This window comes from Python bivittatus, unplaced genomic scaffold (assembly GCF_059951505.1).
Source record: "Python bivittatus isolate LINGU-HERP-01145 unplaced genomic scaffold, Pbiv_v1 ctg000680_np1212, whole genome shotgun sequence".
Taxonomy (NCBI): Eukaryota; Metazoa; Chordata; class Lepidosauria; order Squamata; family Pythonidae; genus Python; species Python bivittatus.
In genome coordinates, this window is record NW_028277095.1 from 7,481,760 (window position 1) to 7,504,075 (window position 22,316).

Here is a 22,316-nt window from a genome sequence, read left to right on the forward strand (position 1 = left end):
AAGTGAAGAGAACCATCTTCAATGGTCTAAGTCAGTGTTTCTCAACCTTGGCAACTTTGAGATGGCTGGACTTCAACTCCCAGGATTCCCCAGGCAGCCATGCTGCCTGGGGAACTCTGGGAGTTGAAGTCCAGCCATCTTAAAGTTGCCAAGGTTGAGAAATACTGGTCTAAGTTATCTGAACATTAGAGCAGTGTTTCTCAACCTTGGCAACTTGAATGGGTACGTGGACTTCAACTCCCAGAATTCCCCAGCCAGCATGGGAATTGAAATTGAAGTCCACGCATCTTCAAGTTGCCAAGGCTGAGAAACACTCCATTAGAGTGTTAATAATCTTTAGTCAACACTACAAAAACCAATGTATCGAAATAATATACATTAATGGATTATGCACGCTTTACAATAATATAACAAAAAAGGGAATAAAAGGAACCAATTCCTCATCCAATGCAGAGCAAAACATACAAACCAAACTCCATTAACTTCCTGCCCTAAAGCCAGGCTTTTGAGCCCTCCAACAGGAACGGGGCCATGCAAACCTCATACTCAACGTGCATGAGGAGTATCGCTAACCAGAGACTTTTCTTCTAATTTCTGCAAGTGTCCTCAAGGAGTCAGAAGCTGGCAAAACTCTCCTGGATACGGTCATGCCCTCCAGGCACTGACAACGCTGCAGCTTGTGGACCGATGATGATGATGATGATGATGATGATTTTGGAAAGACAAAGCAAACAGCACAACACACCAGTAGGAAGCGTTTGGCCCTCACCTGGTCATCCTGGAGGTCGGATCCTTACAGCCGCAGAGATGTGACGCGCGGGATGTGGAAGGGAAACGTTTCATCTGATCCAGTAGAACTAGACACAGCAGAGGAGAAAGCAAATCTTATTTCCTTAGGAAACAGGGGTGCCCGCACGGTGTGGTCAAAGAAGTCAAGAGGGCAGGCACCCCCGTGCCATCGTGCATGACGCATTGATGTTCCAAGGAACGGGGCTACCACTGAGGAGACTCAATTCTGTGGCTCCCCCAGAGATGACAGAGAAGGGACCAGGAGCGTTCCCAGCCTTCCCAATCTTTTCCAGTGGGCCGAATTTTGCAAGAGAGAAAGTTAGGCATTTTAGCAGCTGTTGTTGAAAACGAGGAAGCCTGCCGAGCTATTCAGATAACTAACCGTATGTGGGCTAGAGCTAGGCTTGATTTTTTAAAAAATATCTCTTTTATTGCTGCAGCTTTTGTGTTTTTTCTGGATTGTATGCTCTTCCCTTGTAAGTGGATTCTGGGCTTGGGAGGAAGGACAGGCTAGAAAAGAGTCGAGAATAATAATAATAATAATAATAATAATAATAATAATAATAATAATAATAATAATAATAATAATAATAATGTGAAGAACTGTTGGCAACCCATGTTTTACAGTAATGCCACTTACACTAATCTGTGCCGAATTGGACGAAAATGCTTCATCGTCTTGAGGGCGAGAAAAATACTAGGAAGAAGGAAGAAGGTGCAACCTCCCAGGCTGAACCAAAAGGCATTCTGGAAACAAGCAAAGGCATAAGTCACACAAAGACACACACACAAACGATGAGTCTCTTTCTACTGGCAGTGAGGGAAAATTCTCTATCTCTTTGTGTCCCCCAAAGACTGCTATATCTCACTGCGGAGGTCCCCAAAGTCAAGGTAGTGGCCACAGCTGCACTATGAAAGCACACACACCCTTCACTCTTTTTTATTAAACATCTTTAAGAAAAAAGAAAGAAAGAAAGAAAAAAAGATGGAAAAAAAGGGGAAAAAAGCACAAAGTGGATAGAATTAGGTTGAAGTTTTCAACATGTCATTGATTAAATAACTGAATATACTATATTGTTTTAAAACTGACACATCAATAATGAACACGGAACAACATCATGCATTAAATCATCTTAAACTATCTCTAAGTATAATATTCGGTATTATGTTTTTCCTCCATTGAAATTCCCATTGTTGCATATCAATCGTGGCATTTAAATTCTGCTTCTATTTAATCATACTGTCTTTAACTTGTTCAGTTTCTGAGTCTTATTTCACCAACCACTTATGAATCAAGTCTAGGAAATGCTCCAAATTTTGTGTTGTAAGGTTTTCAAATTCAGTCACATCTCTAAGTGTTCTGCCTTATTTTTGCAGTTCTTTTAAACCTATCTTGCTTATTTGAAGATATTGAAGGTTGGTTGGTTGGTTGGTTAGTTAGTTAGTTGGCTGGTTCTTCTTAATCCAATCAATTTCCCAAGTGGAATTTGCTGCCATAGACTGATGGAATGGGTAGAAGGAATGACCTTGAGGAACAGGAGGAAGAGCCGCAAGGAAGAGCCAAGACAAGGGTCAGATAAGAGAAACCTGAGTCTGGGCCAGAACTGTAATGTGAGAAGGCATCTCAGACAAGATCCTCCCTAGTTCTCATGAATATAAAGGGAGGGAGAGAAAGGCCCAATTCAGATTTGCAAGATTCTGTTACTGTAGCTTTATAATAAAAGTAGGATTAGTATTCATGACTTTGATTTCCTAGTCTGGTCTATCTTGAAGGGCTGACAGTTGGCAAAAGTGGTAAGAATACAGTATAGGAAATTGCCTCATATGGCTATACAATGGATATACATCTGATTATATTGTTATGTTGCATGGATTGTTCTACCCAATATAATATAGTTCCTCTGGCTCAGGGTTGTCCACAGACTGGTTACGGCTCTCCAAGGTTTTTAGGTGTGGGAGCTTGGACCTACTGCAGGCCAAGAGGCTCCTTTGTCACGAACTGTTGACTTCAGGAAGAAGGTAGACAAAGCCACATGGAGGAAGAGGATGTGGGTGGATCTTGGTCCTTCCCAAGGCTTTTCCACCCAGAGGCTCATGGCTCTCCTCCTCTGGGTGGATTGCAAGGCAGCCAAACTGAGGCTTGCCCTGACATGAAGGTCTGGATGCCGCCCAAGCCTACATTCCTGGTTCCCCCAAGGCTGCATGTCCTCCCTGCCTTGATGCAAAGGAAACAAGGGAACTCAATCTTGCCCTGATGCCCCTGATGCCTCAAGGCTCTATTTTTAGTGGCTCTGTGGAGGGCCCTGGGGCATCCACAGACAACTCCCATGGTTTTCTACAAATCAGGGCAGGGCTGGCTGGGAACTGACCCCCAGATCAGGAGGACTGAAGCAAGGGACTTCCTAACTTTGAACTGTGGTCAGTAGAACACTCCTAAGGAATAGATGCGCAGGTATCAAGGAATGCACCAGGACACTTTCATAGAGGAGCATAAAAATTGCCCAGCTCCTTGACCTCTTCCTGCAAGACAGTGCCAAGAATCCTACAATCAGGGCATGTAGCCAACAGCTCAACCTATTAAGCTGTTGATTAGCAGATTAACCGATTAAAGGGATTCATCTTCTGGCAATTGGAGTTCAGAAGTACACTCCTTTTGAACATGGGGTTTCATGAAGCCCCCCATGGTTAGTAGACCTTGAGTCACAGCTAACACCCTGAAATGTACCAATAGAAGTGAATATGTGTAGCTCAGGGTTGAACTGTGGAGTCCTTGGGGTTCTCTGAGCTTGGTTGTTTTCTTGCAAACATTTCGTTACCCATAGAAATAAACCTATAGAGATAAACAGCATCTACACACTATTCAAAAGAGACAAAAGAAAGGAAAACAAAAGACCAGAACATCTCCTCACCCAGATAAGCAGATTAACACCAAGATTACCACCAGACAGACAATCAAGCAGTAAACAATACCCTAATCAAGGAATGACCAGAGGGGAAAAAATAAAACAAAACAAGACCCCCACCCCCACTGGCAGGGCATGCCACAGTTACAGAGAGCAAACGCCATCCCATTCTGGCACTGAAGATGTTACCTAGCCGGGTAATGAAACGTTTTCAAGAAAAGAACCAAGCTCAGAGAACCCCAAGGACTCCACCCTTGAAATGTCTCTGTTTCATTTCCAAGCCGCTTAAAGCCAAAGCTGCTGTTGCATCTCAAGCAGGTGTGTGTGTGTGCGTCCGTGCGCGCAAATGCCATTAAGATCATTTTGCTTCGTGCACAGAAGCATTTTATTTTGCTTCTCCTGATTCCACTATCAATTTCAAGTGAGAGTTTTGGAGCATCCCCAGTAGTTCAGAGCAAAATTCCTCAGCATGTCTCTAATTTTGATAAAAGGATGACCTTGTTTTCCCTGAATCAAAAAGTGGCAAATGCTTTCACTCACCCTCCCCAGCCTGATACCCATCAGCTGTGTTGGGACTTCTGGGCACTGTAGTCCCAACATATCTAGAGGGATTGAGGAAAGCTGCTTTGGCCTCTTCTCATGGAAGAGGATCATTAAGATTTGCCTTTTTAAACATTTTTCCAAATACTATCTTGTGAAGCAAGGCTTCTTTTCAACCCCATTACATTTCACTGAGGCTTTCCCCAGTGTCGATGCTGTGGAAGAAGTTAAGCAATCTGAATATTAATAAATGTTTTACCATGGAGCTCCTGAGCATAGTAAAACTTTACACCATAGGAGCAAATATTTAGCAAGCACTAGATGCGAGCAGACATGTAAGAATAGTTGTTATATTGTATTTGTGGTCAAGCTTCAAGAGGAAGCTGGTCAGAGCAGCTAAAGCTATCTGAAGTTGTGGTTTGACTATAATCTACACTGGAAAGTTGAAAAAGCCTGTCATAAGAACCCAGCGACAACCAATTTCCATATTTTTTGCTAAGAAAACTACATGGATGTATCCATAAAATCATCAGGAAGAAGCCAGACTATATCGGAATTACAACATTACAAAGCAGCTCTAGGTTTGTCCTTCTAATGATAGAGAGTCATTACTTGGGCCACCCTTCAGCACTTGGCCCATGTTGGTGGCTCAGAAAAGCTAAGCAGGGTTGGATCAGGTTAGTACGTGGACAGAGCACCACCAAAAAATCTCAGTACTGTGGGGTAGATTGGAAAGTTGAAGAAACGCCCCACCAGAAGGCAGTGGCAACCTTTTCTAATGTTTTGGCCAGGAAAATTCCACAAACGTGCCCATGAAGTCACCAGGAGTTGAGCTTGACTAGAAGATGTTGCCTTTCACCTTATACCTACATAGACACGGGCAAAAAATGGGGAAAAAATGAAACCAACAGAAATGTTGGATTTTGAGAAGGGATTTGTATGAAGGGAGAGGATCATGATGCACATTAAAAACAGGCAGAGTTTTGGTCACATCATCACGGCGGCCACCTTGACCTGCTTGACCCTACTTGCAGACATCGCTGTTCAGAAGTCTGGTAACGCCTTTTCAAACTAGCAAAGTTTATGAAAAGGCATCAGCTTTTGTGAGCTAAAGTCCACCCATCAGATGCAGGGAACAGCTTTTTGCCTTTCAGTAAAATGGTCTGGAAAAGCGTTATGGGACTGCTTCAAGTTTTGACTCCCCCAGACCTAAATGGTTCTCCTCCTACAACGTTCACTCCTCAGAACCACCTAAAGAAGTGCTCAATTTTTAAAAAAAATACTGCTTAAAAACCAGGCTGGGAATATGGTGGGCCAGGGAGAAGGCTGAAGGCTTCAGTTAGATGGCAGAAGGATTTACCCAAGGATCCACAACACGATTGCACAAGATCACCCGGCTGTTGTCCAGAGCAGTGGAAAAGGGCTGGCAGGAGGCAACGTCCTCAGTCAGCTGGAGCAGAAGAAAGGAATATTTTTGTGTCATTGTTCATTTGCATGGTTACTTTGCTCAAACAGAGTCTGGAGTCACTATCTTCCATAAAGGTCTCTGGCCCCTTGGGGAGAATTGATCGGAGGCTGAACCCTGTTTCGCAATGCTTAAACACCTTAGCAACTTAGGAATTTTGGCAACGTCCAGGGTGTGGCCTTCAAATCCCAGAATTCTCATCAAATATAATGAAATACGGGACTCATTTATACAAAATATAGTAGGTTCGATATATATGGCTGGCTGGGGAATTCTGGGAGTTGAAGTCCACACGTCTTCAGTTGCCAAGGCTGAGAAACACTGATCTAAATACTGACCCCTACATAATATCCCACCATCTTCAGTCTCCATTACGTTTGCCTCCCTATGGCATTTTGCCCCTCGTTGCTTGAGATTACGCCCACCTAGCTGGTGGCACCTAGGCTGAACTCATTTAGTATTTGGAGGAGAGACAGGAAAGTCCAGGAGGGTAGTTTACACTGGGAAGTCCAGAAGCACCCAAGAAGACCATGACCTACCACTTCCATGCTTTTGCCAAGCAAACTACATGGAAATGTCTGTGTAATCACTGCCATCAGCCCCAACTAGGGTCTGTCCAGAAGCCCCCATCACTCCAGTGCACTTCCCAATCTGCTGACCAGAGGGGCTTCTGAACAAGGGAATTCTTACCGTAGTCCTCATCCAGTTCAGGTATTGGGAGATGTATCCCAACTCTTTCCTTGCAAAGCAGTCCAACTCCTAAAAGAAAAGGAAAAATGAGTTAAAAGCAGATTTTTTAAAGGAATTGGTCACAGAAGCCCATCTTCTCCTGCTGTCTGTTTCTCCTCCTCTTGATAAAACAGCTTCCAAACTGAGGACAGTTTCCACAGCAAATATATCCAAATATTTTGTAGGCACATAGACCAACTAGCAGCAATCTATTGCCAATGATTGTACGAACAGCCATATTTTAGATCTGGGCTGTCCATCCCATTTTATGGGACTACAGTGCCCAGTTCCCTCATTTGCACAATGGTCTGGCAACAAAGGCAGCAAGGTCCAGGGGGCAAATTTAAATCTGGGACATCCAGCTTCTAATCTTTACCCAGTTACCAATTCACACATTTAGAAGAACTATGGGCAAGTCATAGAGCCGCCCTGAATTTTCCAAAATAAAACATCTTCTATTTCTAAAGTTCTGTTTTCTTCACAGTTCTTTAGATTGTTCTTTCTCAACCTCAGCAACTTTAAGATGGGGGGACCAACTCCCAGAATTCCCCAGCCTGGGTGGGGAATTCTGGGAGTTGAAGTCCCCCCATCTTAAAGTGGCCAAGTTTGAAAAACACTGGCATATATCATTTGGATAGATTCATAGTTCGTATGTGTGTGTGTGTGTGTGCGCATGCACGCACACGCTCTTGTGCCTGTTGAGTGAGGGACATGAACTGGACAACTTTCTAAAGAAGTAAGTGATGGCAGCAGGTCCACCTTCTTTGCAGCTTGTTTTTATTGTTCACATGGTAAAAGAAACACAACTCTTTTGACCTGCAACTTTCCCAGGGTTTTCCCTCCCATCAGCCTTTCTTCCTTCCCTTTGCATCTCCACCCTGCTTTGTTCTTCCCAGCCCTGCCTTCCTTGAATTTCTTGTTTCAGAAGGTAAGCTTTGTGGGAAGGGATGAAGGGCAACAGAGGAAACCCAAAGCTGGATCAGACATAATGGCTAGCTCAGCCATAATTCTGTTTGCAACAGTGGCCCACTGGGTGGTCCAGAATTGTTCGCAAATGGGATAGCATCATCATCATCATCATCATCATCATGCAGCTCCTGGTGCATGCAGCATCTTGCATAGCCCAGTTCATTTAACATACGTAATGACAGATGCATGGTCTAGCTGTGTGTGTGTGTATTCACTAAAGCAGCTGTCTTCAAGTTGCTGTCCTCCAGATGTGTTGGCAAGCATGGGAGTTGGTGTCATATCTGGCTGACACCAACTTGGGAAAGGGTCCTCCAGAATTATGACAGAGGAAGACAAATCTAGTATTTCAAGAGCAGCAGAAGGGATCTGATTTCGCTGCTGCTGTTACTCCTCGAATAGCCAACACGAATAGAAGCGAATATGTGTAGCTCAGGGTTGAGCTGTGGAGTCCTTGGGGCTCTCTGAGCCTGGTTGCTTTCTTGCAAACGTTTCGTTACCCAGCTAGGAAACATCTGTGCTAGAGTGGCATGGGGTTTGCTCTCTGCTTATATACTGTGGCATGCCCTGCCAATGGTGGTGGGGGTGGGGGTTTTGTTTTGTTTTATCCCCCCCCCCCTCGTTCCTTGATTAGGGTATTGTTTACTGCTTGACTGTCTGGTGTTAATCTTGGTGTTAATCTCTGCTTATCTGGGTGATGATTGCTGGTGAGGAGATGTTCTGGTCTTTTGTTTTCCTTTCTATTGTCTCTTTCGAATCATGTGTAGATGTTGTTTCTCTCTATGTCCCTGTGGATGGCTGACTTGTCTGAATACCAAGCTTCCAAGAATTCCCTCACATTTTTGGATTCAGCTTGGTCTAAGATGCTGACAGTTTCCCAGTTGAAACTATGGTTAAGTCTGTCCACGTGTTGTGAGATTAAGGAGTTTTCATCATGTCTTCCGACTGCTAGTTGGTGTTCACGGATGCGCTCTGCCAGCCTTCTGCCTGTCCCTCTTGGGAACAGCCTGTCGAGGTTGCTTGGCTTCTCCTTGCTCACCTGTCTGAGGATCTTCTGAGTCTGTAAGGGGAGAATGGCCTCCACAAGGGTGGTCTGGGACTCGGTGTTGTTGAATTGAGCCTGGGGGGAAGCAGGAAGAAAAAGCAAGATGTTCAGCCATCAGGGAAGGCTGGGAGAGCTGCTGCAATCATAGGAGGGAACAACCTCAGAAAATGGCAAGCTTGCACTGAATTCTTCCACTCCAATTCATCTAATGCAGGGCTTGTGGGCACCACTGGAACACTAAGAGAGGAGGAGGAGGAGGAGGAGGAGGAGGAGGAGGAGGAGGAGGAGGAGGAGGAGGAGGAGGAAGAGGGGATAATTATGTTATTGTAGAATTTTATTTTTTATTGTGGTTTCGAGTCAGCCTTGAATCCTGGTGACTGCCTGGACAAGTCCCTGCAGTTTTCTTGGCAAGATTTTCCAGAAATAATTTGTTCTTGACTTCATCTTGTTCCCTGGGGCTGAGAGAGAGGGACTGGCCCAAGGTCACCCAGTTGGCTTTGTGCCTTAGGTAGGACTGGAACTCACAATCTCCTGGTTTCTAGTTTGATGCTTTAACCACTACACCAAGCTGGCTCTCTGTTGAACAATATTACATCTTTGAGATCAGCCAAGGTAAGTTAGTGCTGTCACCTACACCCTATAAGTAGAGTTGGAAGAAAATAAATCACAGTGTGTGCAAGTTTCACACACACCTACACAAACATTTGAACCCAAGCTCCCTGTGGCAGTATGATGCTGCTGAAGTTCCCTGACACCCAACCCAGCAAAGATCAGAAGCAAAATTGACAGGAACCCATTGGATGATCCCCCTACAAGGCTTCCTCTAGGGCAGTGTGGGAAAGGCCATGATGGGGGAGAGTGGCCTTCCCCAAGGTGGAATCCTCCAGATATTTTGGACCACCTCTCAGAATCATGGCCATATTGAAATTCAACTCACTGGGGACAAGCTGGTGTAGATCAGCATGACTGCCTAAGTTGATCTCATGGTCACAATCACCTTATCTATACAAGGATGCAGCAGCCTAATCACCTTTTCAGGCACTCAGCACAAAATTATGAGAATTCTTGGTTGAAATCGCAAGAGTGTTCAAGCGGTCTGTTTTACATTTTTTATTTAACTCTAGAGTACCATAGATAGCATCCAGGGTTGCTATGCATGTCCTGGTGTCCACAAGTGTGTGTTGCCCACCGCAACATTAATGCTTTTACTTATTTTATTTCATTAATGCCTAATCAGTCTCCTTCCATTTTTCAAGTGGAAATGTTCTACGTAGAAAATGCATAAGGCGTTTTACATTTATGGAAAGGAGTAACTGGTTCCTCTGTGTCTGATAACAAGGTATTTTCTGCTTGTCTGTAATTATGGCCCAGCTAGCTGTCCTTCCTCCAGCCCACAAAATCTTTCTGGTTCAACTTGGCAAGATGTTTCTGCTGGAATTTGCATTCATTATCCTATCATAGGCGAGAGAATGAAATGTTCCTCAATGGGACATTTCATTTGGAAGAAGTACTTCAAGAGAGGAACAAAGTTAACACCTCCTTTTCAATGCAGGTTTTGAAGGGCCAAACAGGCCTTCTGGTCCACGTTTGATGCCGAAAACGAAGAATTTCCATGGATTATCTCATTAGCTGTAGAAAGCTAATGCAGAAGGACTGTGTGTTTAAGTCCTTATTCCCTTCTACTCTGATGAGACTACTCTGATGGTGTAATTCTGGGCACCACAGTTTCAGAGGGGTATTGACAGGCTAGGGCAGGTTCAGAGGAGGGTGACAAAGATGATACAGAGACTTGAGGACCTGCCATGTAAGGATAGGCTGAAGGAACTGGGAAGGTTCAGTCTAGAGAAAAGAAGACGGGTGGGAGACATGGTATCAGTGTTCAGGCACATAAAACAGTGCCCTAAGAAAGATGTTCAGGAACAATCTTCCACTGATATAGAAATGAGAACCAGAAATAACCAGTATAAATTGCAGCTACATTAAACAAGGAAAAAAATTCCTAATAGCAATGTCTGCACAACAGTTCAACAGTTGGCTTGGGTGTAGGCACTCCATCTCTGGAGGATTTTAAGAAGAGGCTGAATCAATGAAACCCTCAACAAGGATTTAATTGGCTTTTCTGCACACTGTGAAAGATTGGACTAGATCAGTGTTTTTCAAACGTGGCAACTTTAAGATGTGTGGACTTCAACTCCCAGAATTTCCCTACTAGTGGAATTCTGATTCCACTATTAATTCCCTAATTAATTAATTAATTAATTGCTAATTCCCCCATGCTGGTGGGGGAATACTGGGTGTTGAAGTCCATACATCTTAAAGTTGCCAAGTTTGAAAAACACAGCATTAGATGATCTTTGTGATCCCTTCCAACTTCATAATTCTGTGATGCCACAGAGGGCACAACAGGGCATTTATCTACCTGAAGTCCAAGAATTTAACGTGCATAGCATAGAACGCCAGCGAACCGTAGGTGCAGAACCTCATCGCTATGCATGCAATGGGTAATGTATAAGTAAGCACCTTACTGTGCAGCAATTTCCAGTGTATTCCCTTTGGTTTATGAGTAAATATCTTGAGGTCACCATCAGTAATTCATCAAAGGAGTCAGTAGTGCAATCACAGTTTAGAAATATTTCAGCTCCCCAAACCACTGGAGGAGCCAGAACTGAGGGACATCAAGCTACAGTGGAAGCCTAGGAGCATTATCTCACCTACCTACGTCCATTGTGGTGGGCCACCAATTTAAGGATGGATTTTCTTGCCCGTCTACATCCAAAAATTAACATAAAAATTTCAAGGAGATATCACCAATAAGAATCCCAGGTAAGATAACAGTGCAGAAGTGAAAAGAAAGAGAATGTATTATTTTAAAACTTAAAATTCAGGAACTTCTAATTTTCTAATGTTCTAACATCTAATGTACTGATGAGATATAAGGAAAGGTGGAATATGAATTTAATTAATTAATTAATTAATGATATATAACTTCTGGGATGTGATCTCTTTGTGGTTGATCAACCACAAAGAGATCATACCCCAGAAGATAGGTAGGTAGGTAGGTGGGTGGGTGGGTGGGTAGACAGACAGACAGACAGACAGACAGACAGATAGATAGATAGTTAGAAAGATAGATAGATAATCAACTACAAAGAGGTATCAAACAATACCTGGAAGCTAGGTGCCATGGTTGCTAAAAACTGGACACTTTCTTTCAGCTTTGCCTGTAAATAAAATGAAATAAAACAAATCAATTTGGCTTCGTGAAACTTCCATTCAAACAGAACCAGAAACACTATCTTCACTTTACTTAAAATTAAATTTATAGACCATAATTTAGACTCTCTGAATAGGATGCTTGCTCTTTCCCTTGAAGCACTTCTGAAAAAAGGAGTTTGCCTGATAGAATGTCACTTTCCATAGTCATGAAATTATGATTCTGATGATTAAGAGGCTGCATTTGCAAAACACACAAAGCCATTGAGAAATGGCCCACGCTTAGCATGGTATATGAATGAGACCACCAGGTCTTTCATTGACCTGGTTAAGAATGTTTTCTGAGCCCCTCTGTTCAGACTGCACCTTGCAGAATTCCTAACCAGAATGGCCACATCTAGAGGGTGGCAAGTTAGAGAAGGTTACTCTACAGTGTCCAGAAGATCTTCATGATCTCTGAAAAGCCAGGAAGTGTCCTGCTGAATCTCAAGCTGAGGTGCCTTGATGTGCTTCACTGAAGGCTTACCACAAGGGTCTCCATTGGGAAGACCATCTGGTTCTGGATTCTTTTGAGCTTCATGGCTTCCTCAGCCAGTCGTTCTGCCAGAGTTCTGTTGCTCTGCAGAAAACATCAACACCTCTGGGTTGGCTGGGAAGCAAGGATGGGAATTTGAGAAAGACTCTGGTGACTTGCTTCCCTCTCCATAAGGCCCCATGGCCACCCGTCTCTTCTGGTTCCCTACCTGAACATTACTCAGCCTCTCAAGGTCTACTGCCAATCCTTCAACATTGGTCCTCACCACCGGGTTGCGTATCTGCAAGAGAAATGATCACCTTTAACCTGGACTTATTTCAGCAATCCCTGGTGAGATCTCTTCATAATATTAAACTGACACAACAGAACGGTGAGCAACAACACTGGAAAAAGGAATGGCTCGAGGAAGGCCACCTAAAGTGTCTACAGGAGAAATAATATCTAAACTTGTTTCATAGTTTAGCTTCTTGATTACACCTGCCTTCTACTGCACTTTGCAACTCCCATGTTCCCCAACTAACATGACCAACAGCCGCTCTGTTTAGGACATTGTAATCTAACACATCAACTTGGAAGCAGACTGAGACCTGGAGTATATAATGTTAATTCCCTAGACTGTTTTGTCCCTGGTATAAAAAAGCTTTGGGATTCATAAAAGGAATTTATGTATTTCCACGTTTTAGAGCAATGCACAACATACTTCTATGTATCAAGGCACCTATCTTAGATTTCTATAGTTTTTTTATTCCAACAGTAAATACCTCTGCTGATCCCACATTGAGCTAAGCTATGGTCTGTTGAATAAACCAGAACTGACTGGCTTTAAGCATCATGCTAAGCCATGGTGGGCCAGAAACATATTCTTGAGAGATGACCAGTGACAGGCCCCTTACTGAATTCTGCTAACCACAGAGGTCAGAGTTACGTGACACATCCCTGCCTCCAGTCCCTGAGACGTGAGCAGGTCCTTTGGGCACCCCAGCTTCAACCCTTTGAGCCCCCAACATGCATATGGGCTGTGAGAATATCTTTGGGAGACAGGAGGAGGAGGAGCCGCAGCCTAGACAACGATCAGACAAGCGGTATCTCAGCCCACAGAAGGAATGGAGGTGTGGGAAGTATCTCAGAAGGGACCCTCCCTAGTTTTCTGGAAAGTCAGCTTGCAAGATTCTGTTACTGTAACTCATGGTTTCTCAACCTTGGGAACTTGAAGATGGGTGGACTTCAACTCCCAGAATTCCCCAGCCAGCCTGGCTGGCTGGGGAATTCTGGGAGTTGAAGTCCACCCATCTTCAAGTTCCCAAGGTTGAGAAACACTGATGTAACCTGACAATAAAGGTAGTGTGGTTTGGGTTTCTTGGATGGGCTACCTCAACAGGCTGACACAGAGGGGCTTCACCACCCACATCTGTAGTTGTGGGTAGAAATGGGTGAGCAGGCCCTCTCTCTCCTCCCCCCAATTTTAGGCTCACCTCTGCTGTGAAGTCAGCGTAGTTGACCAAGTCAACCTGGCTCTTTCGGAAAGTCTCCAAGTCCTGCCTTCCAGCTGCATTTAACAAAGCAACGTCTTCAAAGCGGATGTTGACGTCACCGAGACGTTTCTGAAACTCTGCAGTGTACTGGAGCAGAAGGGGGGGGGGGGATGCAGGCTGTCGTGATGGTTTAAATTACATTTTAATTCATTTACTTTTAATAAATGTATTTATTTTCTGAATGCGTGAGCTGCCCAACTCCAATTTTCAAATTCAAGAGATAGAATAAGAGCTGGAAGGGCACCCTGTTTCTTTTCTTTTTTTTTTTTCTGCTCATTTGAGACCCCCGTCCTCACTTGACCTACTTTTCAAGCTTCAATAGGCTGAAATTTTGGCTGGAAAATAGGTAGGTAGGCTATTTAATCATTCGCTTCCATGCAGTTTCCTGCTTCCGATAACTGCTTTTTCAACCTATTTTTTTTTTACCGAGGAGAAAAAACATCAGAGAAGATAATCTCTCCCATTGGGGGAGATGGGCGGCATACAAGTTTAATAATAAATAAAAAAAAAAATAGATCCCTATTATCTTCCCCAATCAGGGATGTCTCTAGTAAGGTGGTCAAAAAAGTCAAGATCGTGGCTACGACCAAAGGAACGAAGCCCCATCCCTTTGTTATGCACCTTAAAAAGGGGCAGGGCTTCGACTGCATGGCTGTGGCCACCATCTTGACTTTTTTGACCCCTTTCTGTGGAGAACTGTCCTCAACAATGAAAAAACGTTGAAAGGGTAGAACTGCATCTCCCAGCCAGTCTTTCATCCACGTAAAATGTACCAGCAGCTTTAGATTTTACATTTTATAAAGGAGGAAAACTGTATAGCCCTCCACATAACCTGTAATTAGTAGCTAAGGTTCAGGGGAGTAGCCTCACTGAACCTGAAAGCATGTGCAGAGAACAGGAAAAGATCATACTAAAATTGTTTTTTTGTGGTGAAAGCAAGATAATCATCCACGATTCTCCAAGAAAAGGTGACCAGTGTTCTTTAAGAGACAGGAATGCAAAAGTCCCCACAAATACCGTAAGGATGTGCACTTTTATAGTTTAAATCAAGGGTATTGAGGCCAGCGCCCTTCCTGCCCCCACGCTGAGGAAATTTAAGCATAACGGGGAGGAGCGTTGCCTAATCCAAGCCCCACCGCAGCCGATATTGCAGACTAAGTTCTCTGGCTCTGTCTTAGGCTGAAGCTACTGGAGCGGCCCTGCCCATTGGCAGCTACTTAATTTATTCCTTTTTTTAAGAAAAAAGAGAATAGGATGCTGTAATTCAGTGGGTTCCTTCGGGTTTTGGTTCTGAGAACGTCTGGAAGCCAACTGTGATCGAAGATGGCTGCGTCTGGGCGGGCGCTCTTGTCTCGGAGGACCCTCCTGAAGCCTCCCAGGGGAATCGAGCCTGGCTTTGCCAAAGGGGGTGACGGAGGATGCAGCCCGAGGCCTGTTACCTTGGCAACGCTGAGATGCTCGCCGAGGCTGTAGTGGTCCTCCAGCCGCAGCACGTCCCAGAGGCCTGCGCCGTTCTTGCACCGCCTGAAAGGAGACGGAAAGGAGCAAAGCCGGCCCGGCCAGCCTGCGATCCCCCGCTGCCTGCTCTGGGCAGGATCTCTAGACAGCACTGACCCACAACACCTGGCCTCCCAGCTGTTGGCTCTGCCAGCTTAGGGCTACCAGACGTTGGGCCAAAGGAGGACAGGGCCCCCTTTCTGGCCATGTGTCCCCCGACCAGCAGGCATAGCCTTAAAGTCAAATACTTTCGGGACAATAGTACTGTAATTATCGGTTGAAAAGCAGGTTCAAAGTCACTCATATGGTTTTTTAAAATTTTTGTTTCTTCTATCTTTTTCATTTCTTGCACTCCTTCCTTCCTTCCTTCCTTCCTTCCTTCCTTCCTTCCTTCCTTCCTTCCTTCCTTCCTTCCTATTTCTCTTCCTTTCTCTCTTTCCCTTCCCTTCCCTCCTTCCTTCCTTCCTTCCTTCCTTCCTTCCTTCCTTCCCTTCTTTCTGTTTCTTTCTCTCTTTCCCTTCCTTCCTTTCTATTTCTCTTCCTTTCTCTCTTTCCCTTCCCTCCCTCCCTCCCTCCCTTCCTTCCTTCCTTCCTTCCTTCCTTCCTTCCTTCCTTCCCTTCTTTCTGTTTCTTTCTCTCTTTCCCTCCCTTCCTTCCTTCCTTCCTTCCTTCCTTCCTTCCTTCCTTCCTTCCTTCCTTCCTTCCTTTCTTTCTATTTCTTTCTCTCTTTCCCTTCCTTCCTTCCTTCCTTCCTTCCCTTCTTTCTCTCTCTCTCTCTTTCTTTCTTTCTTTCTTTCTTTTTCTCCCTCCTTCCCTTTTTTTCTCCTTCTCTCCCCCCCTCCCTCCCTCCCTCCCTCTTTTCCTTTTGATTTGTCTTTTATTCTATTGAAAAACTCTATAAATATAACAATTTAAAAAATCAAATATTGTCTGGCTTGTTCAGTCTCTCTTCCTGAGCAGCTTTTCTCCCCAGTGGGAGGTCCCTAAAAAGTGCTAACCACAAGTTAACCAGCTGTGCTCTGTGAGCTTAATCAGTTGATTAACAGCTTCAGTTGCTGCCTGAAATTGACCAGACCTTAATCAGTTCCACTCTGAAGGCTTTTGCCTCCTAATGGGCCACAGGACATTTCCAGGATTGAAACACCAGCCTCTCTGAGGCTGGGAAAAGTGATGTCTATCCTTGTAGGCCTAAGTTTATTTTTGTTCTTTTTTGCAGTTTTTCACTGTAATTTTTGTCGCAGATGGCAAGACAGTGAAACAGTTAGTGGGTCCTCCTTTCCAATTGTCCTTGTCCTCCTTTGCCTGTTGGGCTCTCTAGCAACCTTCTGGCTGGTTCCAGATGCTGGCCAACCTCGTGGAGGGTTGCCCTGGAGGAAGCCGGGCAGTCCAACCCTTTGGCAGGAGGGGCCCTCGGACAAGGGGGTACTCACTGATATGCGGAGGTGAGGTTGAGATTCTGCTTTAAGCCCAGGTATTGAGAGACGTTCATGGAAGGAGGGAGGTTCCCAGGGGTGTCGATGAACTTAATAATAATAATAATAATAATAATAATAATAATAATAATAATAGCAGCAGCAGCAGCAGCAGCAACATCTGGAGCACCACTTGAAGACCATCAGCATTGACAAAATCACCATCAGCTCATTGCAAAAGGCAGCTTTACTTGGAACAGCTTCCATCCTGCGACGATACCTTTAACCCCATCAGACAACAACATCTGCCTATCCCAGGTCCTTGGGAAGGGCTCGATAGGTGGACAAAAATGCCAAATCCAGTCTAAACATCTGGCTGACTGTGCAACCAACCATCATCATAATAATTTATTAAATTTATATGCTGCCCAACTCCCAGCGACTCTGAATGAGGAGCAAAACAGCCTTTCAGTCTGGTTCACACCAGAAGGGATGGTCCCCCATCCCACCCCCCATCCCAGAGAGCCCACGCTGGCTCAGAGTTATGGAAGCCGATATTCCACTTGGAGGGTGTCAGGCTAAGCCAGTGGGAAGATCCTGATGGGACCATCTTTCTCTGAACACGGGGAGAGCTGAGGTGGAAAATACATCCTTATCCACAGGCAGGAAGAAAGATATCACACGGGTCCAACACCTCCAGAGGACATTCCCTAAAGACCCCAAGTGAAAACCGAGTACTCGGTGGCACTTAAGGTGGGAAGGGGAACAGAAAACAAGCAAGAATGGAGAGGCTTGGAAGACGCAAGGGATCCAAAGATTAACTTAAAGTATCTATGTAGTATACACAATTCTCTCCCTTCCACAGATGAAGTCTTCTTCAAGTTGAGCTTCAGTCTTAGTTTGCTGTTGGTCCTTTCTAGAGCCTGTTTTTCAATTTCTCACTCTAGCTGACTGCCACATGATTTCCTGGTGGTCTCCCATCCAACTATTAGCCTGCTCTGATTTTGCCTAGTTGATCTCTGCTTTCTGGCCAGGATATCCCACTCCCACCTCTCTCTGATGCCTTCATTACAAGAGTTCCTGGGCCGCTGCAGCGTTGGACACCCCCCTTCGCAAAGAGACCCTCACCTTCAAAAAGGTCCTCTCCCTGTTTTACCTTTGCCCCAGAAGCTTCTTTAAAAGAAAGGGGCAAGCTGTCACTCCAGAAAAGAAGGTAACAGTTTTATGCACCTGGAAATGGGTTTTCACAATATGTGTGTGTGCATGTGGGTGTGTGACACAGAAAGAAAGGGGGGGAGTGCCCACCCACACTTGCTTACTGATACACCCAACTTTAACAATTTCGACAGTGGTTTTTACAAGGGTAAAGGGTTTTGGAGCTTGTCTGGACCAGAGTTGGCCAAGATGAAAGAATAATCCAACATCTGTACTGGGGGCCGATGTGGCCCCTTGGGGAAGGTGCTGGACTAGGAGGGGGGAGGTCCAGGTTGAAGCCCCCCTCAGCCATGGGAACTCCCTGGAGGACTTTGAGCCCATCCTGCTCTCTCACCCCAGCCAACCTCACCAGGTTGTTGTGAGAAAACTGCAGGAGGGAGCATCGCACACGCTGCTTTCAGTCCTGCTGACTGAAAGGCAGGAGGTAATTCTAATCAATACACAAAATATTTATCAGTAAATAAAATGAGCTGGCCTACATCTCGCTGCACCCGCCTGTTTCTAAACAGGGTTGTCTGAAAGGCAGCGTGCAGCGACTGGGCCCTCCCACCCTCAGTGAAGGACAAGCGTTAACTGTTCTCCAAGGAGACTTAATTAATTCATCATCACGACTGGTCTGTGCAACTTCTACTGAGAAGGAAGGAAGGAAAAGGTCCAGGAGCTCTTAAAGTACAGTGACCATATTTTCTTGGGAAAAAAATAAAGGATGAAGCTGAAAAAAGGGCAAACCTGAAAGGGTTTCACAAGGATTAAAATATAATAATTCAGTGTTTCTCAAACTTGGCCACTATAAGATGTGTGGACTTCAACTTCCAGAATTCTGGGAGTTGAAGTCCACACATCTTAAAGTGGCCAAGCTTGAGAAACGCTGTTTTAATTGTTTACGTTTATAACTTGTTTATGTTTATAACAAAGGAAAAATTGTTAAAGGAAAAACAAAGGAAAAAGTATAAATTGTTCATGTTTATAACAAAGGAAAATTCAAGAGCAAAACCAAAAAAATGAATAATTAAATGAAATCAATCTAAAGGACAGCTTTCTGAAATAAAGGACCGTCCTTTATAATAAAGGACGTGTGGTCACCATCTCTTAAAGGGAACTTTTCAACCAGGACAGATGCAAAATAGGGAAGCGAAATGGGCGGCGTATAAATTTGATAAATAAACAAACAAACAGATTTTTGGAGCTAGCTATGGGGGAATGCAACTAACTCCGCTAATGCAGAGCATTGGGAATAATCTTCTATCTGCTGATGAATCTCACCGTCCAAGGGGCAAACACAAGAATGGCTTGGGCACAGACAAGAATGCTGAGGTCCTGGGGTGTCAACACGGTTACCCACAACAGCATGATTGAATGTGCATAAAAACAGTGGAGCTCTGACCATCTGGACATTTGGTCACAACTTGTGGTCACCTCTGAGCCCTTGCACAGCCTCACGAAGACATCTATAGCAGCCAGACATCCTTCAGATGTATTGGGATTACATCTCCTTCTGGGTGGGCTGGCTGAGAACTCTGGGAACTGTACAGATAGTTCTCACTTAACAACCATTCATTTAGCGACTATTCAAAGTTACAATGATGCTGAACAAAGGGACTTACAACCAGTCCTCACACTTACAACTGTCGCAGCACCCCCACAGTCACGTGATCACAATTCAGGCACTTGGCAACAAGCTTGCACTTATGACGGTTGCAGCGTCCCGGGGTCATGTGATCACCATTTGAGACCTTCCCAGCTGGCTTCCAGCAAGCAAAATCAATGGGGAATTGTGTGATTCACTTAATGACCACACAATTTGCTTAATGGCCATGGTGATTTGCTTAATGACCACTGCAAAAAAGGTTGTAAAATCAGGCACGACTCGCTTAAACAACTGCCCTGCTTAACAACAAATTTTCTGGTTCCTATTGTGGTCGTCAAGCGAGGACTACCTATAGTTCTGACACCCCTTGAGGCTTCTCTGAAGTCCCTTTCCCGCAATGAAAAAACAGCAGACCTTCTCACCCCTGAAATTCCCTTTTTTCCTCTCTCTCTTTCTGCATGGACCTGGATATTGGGTCAGGATTGCAGCCAGAAATTTGGAAATGGGAGAAAGAATATGTACACCAGTGGCAGGTGAAGAAAAAAATGATGGCCAAATCAGGCAGAATGTTAAATGTTAAGACACAGGGTTGTTAAAAAAAAATTTTTTTTAATTAATTCCTCTTCAGCAGAGCTTTTCCAAGTGAAAGATACTTGGTGAATTTTCCCCACTGACAGGCCTGTCCATAAACTGGGATTCAGGGGTGGGTTTTTCTGAATATTTAACCTGCTCCCATTAAATACCACCCACTACCTGATGTTATTTACATTTTTTACATTTTTTAAAACCTGCCCGTCTGATGCTCAGGCGCATGTCAAGCTCAGTCCTGATGACTGATCCTCCCTGGGCAAGACCCAAATTTACTGGAATAAATTGGAGCTCTGCGGAGTCGCATTTGTTTCTGTGAGACCACTGGTGGGCAAACATTCCCATGCGTCATGCCTTGTGGAAATGCAGAAGAAGGGGAGACCCATCTCAGTGGATTTTCCTCCTCAGACAAGAAGTCTTGAATTTTCCCTGACTCAGAGAATGAGTCATGCAAAATAAGTCAAAAACTGTGGGACAAATAACAGAATCTGAGTTGGAAGGGACACCTTAACCCTCAACCATACTGGCTGCCTTAGGGTTTAGCCTGGACATTAGCTCATGTCTTATGTTCTTCCCAGCAAGGCTCCATTGAACTCAGGCCTTTTCACCAACAACCTCTAAGCACACTTGCTCATTTTCATGCCTATGAACTCACTTTGTAAATCTCTTGATTGGCCCAGGGTTTGCACACCAGCGTTCGGATGTTTCCCCCGATCAGAAAGGTGCCAACGACCAGGAGAATCAGAACCCAGGAGAAGAGGAAGCTGAAGGTGACACCACTGTAATCAGATGGATAAACACATGTCAGGGAGGGAGAAAAGCCACCACCCCACTTCCCCTTCCAGATTGCTGCTCCTTCCAAAGAACATGGAAGCAAGGTTGGGCAGAGCGAACCGTTTGGCACCTCTGCTTAGGCACAGGCATCTAGAAATGGCCACATCCTGTCCTCCTTGCCAACATATTTGTTTGTTTCTTTGTTCTGTTTTTGTAGAAGAACCTCAACCGTCTCCTCAGTGGCTCAAATCTGGATATAGAGATGGCATCCAGAAGTTCTTACGTGATAAGAAATTTGGCTCCAGCTTCAGCCCGGCTCTCGTAGTCGCTGGGATCCTCCCGCACAACCAACCCGTAAGTGCCGAAAGAAAGGCCCAGAACATTACAGAAGACAATCAGTAGGATAACTGTGCATGCTATTGTGCCTGCAAGCCACCTGAGAAAGACAAAAAAGGGATGGGGAATCAGCAGGAGATAAGATGAGGCTGATGGCTCTGAAGGCAACGCTTAGCATATCCACCAGAAACTTGGCATTCTCTTTCAGTTCAACCAGAAATAGCTAAATTGGGTGGGTGGGTGCAAGGGGTGTCATATAGCCATGGCATTCATGGTGAGTGTGTCAAAAAAGTCTAGACGGCATCTGTGGGCACACAGTTGAAGCCACCAGCTTCACTTTTTTGACCCTCTTGCTTCTAGCTACCCTGGGCAAAATATTTACGCTCTTTAACATTTGTACTCAGTTACACTGGCAATTGGTGCGATGTTGGAAGACCTGAAAGACCAGGTTAGGGACCAAAAATCTATCTACATGGTTGCTAGGAGTCGAAAACGACTTGATGGCACAGAATCAATCAATCAAAACCTTTGTACATATATAAAGGTATTTGGAACAGGGGTAGTCAGTGTTGTCCAAACTTGGCCACTTTAAGAGGAGTGGACTTCAACTCCCAGAATTCCCCAGCCAGCATGGCTGGCTGGGGAATTCTGGGAGTTGAAGTCCACTCCTCTTAAAGTGGCCAAGTTTGGACAACACTGGGGTAGTCAATAGAAGGTTTTCATGTACAAGCTATGCATCGACAGTGGGTCCTCCTACAAGTTCTCAGGATGGTTTGTTCAATCCTGGCCCTTCTCCTAGGACAGGGAGGACCAGCCTGATCCTCCAACCCCCTTTCTGCAGTGCCCAAAGTCCTGGTCCAATCATGATTTCTGTAAGCCTGTTTTCAGGTTAAGGGAAGGAACACAAGAAAAGCATAGCATCTGCTTTAAACATTAAGGAGTCCTCCTAAATTTCCCCCTTTCCTCCAACACCAGGGGAAGAGGACATTCTTTATCCAGGCTGGCCAGATGTGTGCTGTGGCTCTGCCCATATTCTATTACCGCTCCGCCCACTGGGGTCCTCAAATGTTAGGAGTGAGGTTCCTTTAGGCATCAGAGGTTGCAATAATGATTGAGAAGGCTGACTGCGACTTTCTTCACCTATAAAACCTAAATAGGGTCAGGACCGGCCATCATGTTTTCCAGGAAA

General features: G+C 44.7%; 1 protein-coding gene across 1 annotated transcript in view; it reads right to left on the reverse strand.

Moving 5' to 3' along the window:
* Positions 1–793: 793 nt before the first annotated feature.
* The window catches only part of PROM2 (prominin 2), a 42,482-nt gene continuing 20,959 nt past the window's right edge, over positions 794–22,316 (reverse strand). Inside the window, exons 11-23 of the mRNA XM_088151974.1 lie at positions 21,075–21,227; positions 20,673–20,796; positions 16,645–16,736; positions 15,157–15,241; positions 13,658–13,804; positions 12,394–12,465; positions 12,177–12,269; positions 11,605–11,658; positions 8,432–8,512; positions 6,388–6,456; positions 5,593–5,682; positions 1,430–1,536; positions 794–857 (exon numbers count right to left, since the gene is read on the reverse strand). Coding sequence (XP_088008100.1) covers positions 794–857; positions 1,430–1,536; positions 5,593–5,682; positions 6,388–6,456; positions 8,432–8,512; positions 11,605–11,658; positions 12,177–12,269; positions 12,394–12,465; positions 13,658–13,804; positions 15,157–15,241; positions 16,645–16,736; positions 20,673–20,796; positions 21,075–21,227 — 1,231 coding nt within the window. The remainder of the gene's footprint in view (positions 858–1,429; positions 1,537–5,592; positions 5,683–6,387; positions 6,457–8,431; positions 8,513–11,604; positions 11,659–12,176; positions 12,270–12,393; positions 12,466–13,657; positions 13,805–15,156; positions 15,242–16,644; positions 16,737–20,672; positions 20,797–21,074; positions 21,228–22,316) is intronic.